Source organism: Arachis stenosperma, chromosome 3 (assembly GCF_014773155.1).
Source record: "Arachis stenosperma cultivar V10309 chromosome 3, arast.V10309.gnm1.PFL2, whole genome shotgun sequence".
Taxonomy (NCBI): Eukaryota; Viridiplantae; Streptophyta; class Magnoliopsida; order Fabales; family Fabaceae; genus Arachis; species Arachis stenosperma.
Genome location: NC_080379.1, coordinates 31,197,914 through 31,205,439, shown reverse-complemented (window position 1 = coordinate 31,205,439; position 7,526 = coordinate 31,197,914). Strand labels below are relative to the sequence as shown.

Genomic DNA, 7,526 nt, shown 5'->3' with positions numbered 1-7,526 from the left:
CTTTCAGTTACTCCCAGACAGTGGTGCTCAAAGCCTTTGGCAAACTTTGTTAATTGCATTTGATCTCGAATCTTAGTGTTTTGTCTCAAAGATTACTTGACACATTTACACCACAAGCATATGACTAGGGAAACAACTCTTTGAGCTTTTAATCATGTCTGACCTCCCTAGTCATTGATGCTCAGAGCCTTGGACCTTGCTATTATTTTTCTTTTTGCTGTTTCTTTTGCTTCAAGGATTAAGCATTCATTTACTTCAGAGAATTCATAATAGTTTTATAAATTGCTGTTTCTTATACATCAACATTCTTCTATTCAAATTCAAATATGCATGGTTCATGTCATGCATTCAGAATCACAAATAATATCACCACTTTTAAATAAATAAGACTGCTCCTTGATATAAACTCTATTTCGCATGCAATACATCACTTCTTTTTCTTTTTCTTTTGAATTCAAGCTCAGTGAACGATACATGAGACAACTTTTAGAACTAAAATCAAATAAAAGTAATAAAATAGCAAATCAAACTAGAACCTAGGAATTGAAATAACAAAGGATCATGCAGAAACCAAGTAAAATAGCAGAAAACAGGAATATAACATAATAAGAACGGGAGAAAATATAGAATGAAAGAAACTCAACCACCTCAATTATCCTAGTGGTCGTCTCATTTTTCAGGCTGTGCTCCTCTGTGAAGATGATTCGCTTCCCTTTGGTACCATTAAAATAAACAGAAAAGCCACAAGCAAAGCGATAACACCAAACTTAAAACTTTTTCTCGTCCCCGAGCAAATTAGAAGAATACAAAGGGGAAGATAGAGGAGAGTAAAAGAAGAAAGTGAAAAAGAGGAAAATAAAAATAAAAATAAAAATTAATGCTAAAATTTTCTTTTTTTCACTAAAGAAAACAGAAAAGGATGAAGAAAAGAAGAGGGGATGGACAAAATGGGGTTGGTGGAAGGGTCAGAATGTGTTAGGAAGGGGGTGAAGGTTGGGTTAAGGGAAGTTGGAAGGGGGTATGATCATATCCAGGTGTTGTATTTGGTCAAAGGGGATTATTCGAATGGAATAAAAGAAAGTGGAATCAGGAAGTGGTTATTAGAATCAAATCTTAGGGGGAAGGGTTTTGTGTTGAATCAAATCAGGCTAAATGATATGGTTTGGAATTGATAGGATTCTTGTATTAAATTGGACCATTGAATGAGACAAAGTAGGTGTAAGGTCTCACATCGGTTGGGGAGGGGAACGAAGCATGCCTTATAAGGGTGTGGATACCTCTTCCTAGCATGACACGTTTTGACGAGTGAGTGTGGTGGGCTTCGGCTATCATCTCTATCGTCAAAGGCAAAACCGTGAGGCCTTGTGTGCCAAAGCGGACAATATCGTTCTAGCAAGTGGTCTGGGCTATTACAGATGGTATCAGAGTCGTAGCCCGGATCGATGTGCCAGCGAGGGCACTGGGATCCCTTAGGGGTGTGGATTGTAAGGTCCCACATCGGTTGGGGAGGAGAACGAAGCATGCCTTATAAGGGTGTGGAGACCTCTCCCTAGCATGACGCATTTTGACGAGTGAGTGTGGGGGGCTTCGGCTATCTTCCCTATTGTCAAAGGCAAAACCGTGAGGCCTTATGTGCCAAAGCAGACAATATCGTGCTAGCGTGTGGTCTGGCCTATTACAGTAGAGGCTGGCGCCTAACTTGCTTGTTGGGGGCACCTTTCTGGCGCCTAACTTCAACCCACGGCGCCTAACTTGATGCCATTCCCTTACTCAATGCTTAACTTGGCAAAGCCCCCTTCACTGGCGCCTAACTTGTGGGGACTGGCGTCTAACTTGAGAGCTCCCGAATGCATCAAATGCCTCCGCGCCTAACTTCAAGTTCCTACGCCTAACTTCCCTTGGACCCTCAACCATGGTACCTAACTTCACTATTTGGTGCGCCTAACTTTAAGATGACCGAATGGAATGGAATTTCAATGCTTGGTGTGGCGCCTAACTTAAGATTTTGGAGTTAGGCGCCACGCTTCCCGAGAGTGACACAAATCTTGTACGTAGCATTGACACCTAACTTGAAATTTTCAAGTTAGGCGTCACCCAATCCAAATCAATATACTCCAGGGTGTCCGAAAATCTATCTTTAGGTACATGTTTCTGTTCTAATTACTCTGGATGATCCACAAGCATGTAAAACAAAGGGAAAAAAAGTAAAAACTCAAATAAAATCAAACAAATAACAGAATAAAAACAACAGAAATCAAACTAAAGGATACGAAAAAATTGGGTTGCCTCCCGACAAGCGTTTCTTTAACATCATTAGCTTGACAGTTAGTTCTACTAGTTCAGTAGATGAGCGGACCTTTGGCGATCAATCTTGCCTCCAAGATAATGCTTCAACCTCTGGCCATTAACTGTTAACTTTCTATTAAAATTCTCCTCCTGAATTTCCACATGACCATACGGTGATGCCTTGATAACCACAAACGGTCCTGACCATCGGGATTTCAGCTTCCCGAAAAAGAGTTTGAGCCTTGAATTGAACAGGAGCACTCTCTGACCTGGCTCAAAGACTCTGATGGCAATCTTTTTGTCATGACATATTTTAGTTCTCTCCTTATATAGCTTGGCATTCTCATAGGCTAAATATCTGAATCCATCAAGCTCATTCAACTGAAGCATTCTCTTTATTCTTGCAACTTGAGCATCAAAGTTCAGAAACTTGATTGCCCAGTAAGCTCTATACTCCAGCTCAACTGGTAAGTGACAGGCTTTATCATAGACCAACTGATAAGGGGACATGCCAATAGGAGTCTTGTAAGCTGTCCAGTATGCCTAGAGAACATCATCAAGCTTTCTAGACCATTCCTTCCTTGAGATACTGACGGTCTTCTCCAGAATCCTCTTGAGTTCTCTGTTAGAGACTTCAACCTGACCACTTGTCAGAGGGTGATAGGGAGTCGCCACTTTATAACGGACTCCATACCTCTACAGAAGTGAGTCCAACTGTCTGTTATAGAAGTGACTTCCACCATCACTAATGGGTGTCCTTGGGACACCAAACCGGCTGAAAATATCTCTAGAGAAAGCTCATCACCACTTTGGCATCATTGATAGGCAGAGCCACAGCTTCCACCCACTTGGACACATAATCAACTGCCACTAAGATATAGTTGTTGGAATATGAGGGTGGGAAAGCTCCCATAAAGTCAATACCCCACACATAAAAAAATTCAATCTCAAGAATTCCCTGCTGTGGCATCTCATGGTTGGAAGAGAGATTCTTAGCTCTTTCACATCTGTCACAGTTCTTCACAAATGCTCTTGAGTCTCGGAAGAGAGTCGGCTAGTAAAAACCGCTCTGAAGGACCTTTGTAGTTGTCCTTTCACCACCAAAATGGCCTCCATAATCAGGGCCATGACAATGCTAAAGAATCTGCTGTGTTTCCTCATATAAGACACATCTCTAGATTATACCATCTGAGCATCTTCTAAAAAGGTATGGTTCCTCCCAAAAGTAGTACTTTGCATCAGTCAGTAGCTTCTTCACTTGTTGTTTACTATACTCCTTTGGAATGAAATTCATGGCTTTGTAATTTTCAATGTCTACAAATCATGGAGCCTGCTGAATGAGGAATAGTTTCTCATCTGGGAATGTCTCAGTCACAGCTGTGGGTGGTTGCACGCCCTCCTCAGGTTCAATCCTGAAAAGGCGGTCAGCTACTTGATTTTCTGACCCTTTCTTGTCTTTGATCTCAATATCAAACTCCTGAAGGAGTAGCACCCATATGATTAATCTTGGTTTAGAATCCTGTTTGGTTAGAAGGTACTTCAAAGTAGCATGATCAGTATAAATAATAACCTTAGAACCAATTAAATAGGACCTAAACTTATCAATAGCATACACAATAGCTAATAATTCTTTTTCTGTAGTTTTGTAATTCTTCTAAGCATCATTTAACATACGACTAGCATAGTAAATGACATGTATAAGCTTGTCATGCCTCTGTCCTAAAATAGCTCCTATAGCAAAATCACTAGCATCACACATTAATTCAAATGGCAAATCCCAGTCAGAGAGAGCTATGATGGGAGTAGAGATAAGGTTTGCTTTTAGAGTTTCAAAAGTATGCAGACATTCAGTGTCAAATAAAAAAGGAACATTAGCAACTAAGAGGTTGCTCAATGGTTTAGCAATTTTAGAAAAATCCTTTATAAATCTTCTGTAAAATCGTGCATGACCCAAGAAACTTCGGACTGCCTTAACATTAGTTGGTGGTGATAATTTTTCAATTACCTCTACCTTAGCTCTATCAACCTCAATTCCCTTGCTTGAAATCCGGTGTCCAAGAACAATACCTTCTATGACCATAAAGTGACATTTCTCCCAATTTAAAACAAAGTTTGATTCTTGGCACCGTTTCAAGACTAGGGATAAATGCTTAAGGCAGGATTCAAGAGAATTACTAAAAATAGAAAAGTCATCCATAAATACCTTAATAAACTTTTCAACCATATCCAAAAAAAATTAAAAGCATACACCTCTGAAAAGTTGCTGGGGCATTACAGAGTCCAAATGGCATTCTCCTGTAAGCAAATACTCCAAAAGGACCTGTGAATGTCGTCTTCTCTTGATCTTGAGGGTCCACTACAATTTGATTATATTTAGAATATCCATCTAGAAAATAATAAAAAGCATGACCATCTAACTTCTCAAGCGTCTGATCAATGAAAGGCAGGGAGAAGTGATCCTTCCTTGTAGTAGTGTTGAGCCTCCTGTAGTCTATGCACATTCTCTATCCTGTGACGGTCCTTGTAGAAATTAGCTCATTCTTTTCATTCTTGATCACTGTCATCCTTCCTTTCTTGGGAACTACCTGCATAAGACTCACCCAAGGGCTATCAGAAATAGGGTGTATAATGCCAGCTTCCCATAGTTTCATTACCTCTTTTTGACCCACCTCTTTCATAGTTGGATTGAGTCTCCTTTGTGGTTGCACAACCGGTTTAGCATCATCTTCAAGAAGGATCTTGTGCATACACTTGGTTGGATTAATCCCCTTTAAATCACCAATGGTTCACCTAAGAGCTATTTTATGGCTCTTGAGCACTATAATCAGTGCCTCTTCCTCACCAGGTTTCAATGAAGAGCTAATAATCTCTGGATATGAATCATTTTCACCTAAGAACACATATTTCAAAGAAAGAGGCAAAGGCTTTAGCTCAAGCTTGGGGACTTCTTCCTCCACCTTAGGTGTGTTCACCATGTTCTTCTGGGGTGGTGAATCATCAATCTCAAGTAATTCATACACAAAGAGAGGATCCAGAATATCATCAAGTATCTCACCTTCTAATACTTCTTGAACAACTGGTTCAACAGCATCAACTCTCATACACCCTTCAGAATCATTAGGGTGTTTAATGGCTTCAAAGATATTAAGGATCACTTGTTCTTCATTGACCCTCAGGGTTAATTCACCCTTTTGCACATCAATCAAAGCTCTACCTATAGCTAAAAAGGGTCTTCCAAGAATAATAGAAGACTTTTTATCCTCTTCCATATCCAATATAACAAAATTAGCAGAAAAAATAAATGGTCCCACTTTCACAAGTAAATCCTCAACAACCCCCACAGAAAATTTAATAGAAAGATCAGCAAGTTGAAGAAAAATACGAGTAGGTTTACCTCCTCAATTTGGAGCTTTTTCATCACTGAAAGTGGCATGAGGTTGATGCTAGCTCCAAGATCACACAAAGCTCTCTGAACAGTGACATCTCCAATGGTGCAAGGAATTACAAAGCTTCCTGGATCCTGTAATTTCTCTAAAAGGTTATGTTGAATAATAGCATTACATTTCTTAGTTAACACCACTGTCTCTTTTTCCTTCCAATTTTTCTTGTTAGTCAACAGTTCTTTCATGAATTTAGCATAGAAAGGCATTTGCTCAAGAGTCTCAGCAAAAGGAATATTGATCTGAAGCTTCTTGAAGACGTCTAAAAATATAGAAAATTGCTTGTCTTTGGAAGCCTTCTGAAATCTCTGAGGATATGGCATTTTAGGCTTATACTCAGGAGCCCTTGGCAATGTAGGATGAGTGTCAAGAGAGACTGGAAATGAGTTATTTGCACGCCTAGGGGGGATGTGCTCCACCTCTTCTTTCTTCTCCTCTGGAGCTTCTTTTTCAACTAGTTCCTCATTGACCTTAGTCTGAGACCCAGCTACTTTACCACTTTTCAATTGAATGGCCTTGCAGTATTCTCTTGAATTCACCACTATATCACCAGAAAATGTACTTGGAGGCCTCTCAGGTATTTGCTTGCTCAACTAGTCTACTTGCACCTCTAAATTTTTTAGGGAAGCTCTAGTTTTCTGCATAAAACTATTCAGTAGTGCTTCCAAATCAGTGTTCTTCTGGGGATGAGAATTTGCCTGTTGAGGTGGTTGTTGTTGATGAGACTGAAATTGGCGATTATTTTTATTATAAAAATTATTCTATTGGAAAACGCCCTGAGAATTGTTATTAAAATTTTGTGGCCTCTGAGGTTGCTCTCTCCACCCAAAATTTGGATAATTTCTCCATCCCTGATTAAATGTCTTGTAATACGGATCATTATTTGGGTTTCTAGGAGCATTCCCTATATAGTTGACCTGTTCAGAAGAAGATTGACATTAATCATAATTCTCACCTTGAATAGAGCTACCAGTCATGTCATAAGGAGCCTTTTGACATACATTTTGAGTATTAATAGCTGAAACCTACATCCCACTCAATTGTTGAGAAATCAAATTCATCTGCTGAGACAAAATTTTGTTCTGAGCAAGAAGAGCATCAAAAGTCTCTACTTCCAAAACACCTTTCTTCTTAGAAGTCCTAGAGTTCATAGGATTCCTATTAGATGAGTAGAGATATTGGTTATTAGCAACCAACTCAATAAGCTCAGTAGTCCCCTCTGGTATCTTCTTCATGTACAATGAACCACTTGCAGAATTATTTAAACACATTTTAGACATTTCACATAAATCCTCATAAAATATATCCAGCTGAGTCCATTTAGAAAACATGTTCAGAGGGCATTGCTTGGTTAGTAGCTTGAATCTCTCCCAAGCTTCATAAAGGGCCTCACCATCTTTCTATCTGAAGGTCTGAACCTCCATGCTTAGCTTAGTCAGCTTTTGTGGTGGGAAAAAATTAGTCAGAAATCCAATGACCACCTTATCCTAAGTGTCCAAGCTCTCATTGGGTTGAGAATCTAGCCACAGTTTTGCTTTGTCCTTCACAGCAAATGGGAAGAGCATGAGTTTGTACACCTTAGGATTTACTCTATTCATCTTTACAGTATCACAAATCTGCAAAAAATTAGAAATAAATTGATTTGGGTCTTCATGAGGAAGTCTATAATACTGACGATTTTGTTGCACAAGGGTGACTAGTTGAGGCTTTAGTTCAAAGTTGTTTGCAGCTATAGGAGGCACCATAATAGTTTTTCCATAAAGATTTGCATTGGGAGTAGTGTATGAGCCAAGCACTCTT

The 7,526-nt window shown here is 39.4% G+C and overlaps 1 protein-coding gene and 1 non-coding gene across 2 annotated transcripts; one reads left to right on the top strand and one right to left on the bottom strand.

Moving 5' to 3' along the window:
* Positions 1–2,334: 2,334 nt before the first annotated feature.
* Positions 2,335–3,199, bottom strand: LOC130965824 (uncharacterized). The gene is made up of 3 exons (XM_057890581.1): positions 3,092–3,199; positions 2,881–2,982; positions 2,335–2,781 (listed from the first exon to the last, which is right to left on the bottom strand). Exons 1-3 carry the CDS (start codon positions 3,197–3,199, stop codon positions 2,335–2,337), a joined length of 657 nt encoding a protein of 218 aa, XP_057746564.1.
* Positions 3,200–7,051: 3,852 nt separating this feature from the next.
* Positions 7,052–7,159, top strand: LOC130971633 (small nucleolar RNA R71). Its single transcript, XR_009082845.1, has one exon. It is a non-coding gene; the product is annotated as a small nucleolar RNA R71 (small nucleolar RNA).
* The last annotated feature ends 367 nt before the right edge of the window (positions 7,160–7,526 follow it).

Bases quoted from the DNA above. Each gene is read 5' to 3' on its own strand.
- LOC130965824 (XM_057890581.1), bottom strand. From the start codon at position 3,199: ATGGGAGCTTTCCCACCCTCATATTCCAACAACTATATCTTAGTGGCA. The intron at 2,983-3,091 runs GTGATGAGCTTT...TCACTTCTGTAG, and splicing joins CTATCAATGATGCCAAAGTG to AGGTATGGAGTCCGTTATAA. The intron at 2,782-2,880 runs GTCAGTATCTCA...TCCCCTTATCAG, and splicing joins AGAGGATTCTGGAGAAGACC to TTGGTCTATGATAAAGCCTG.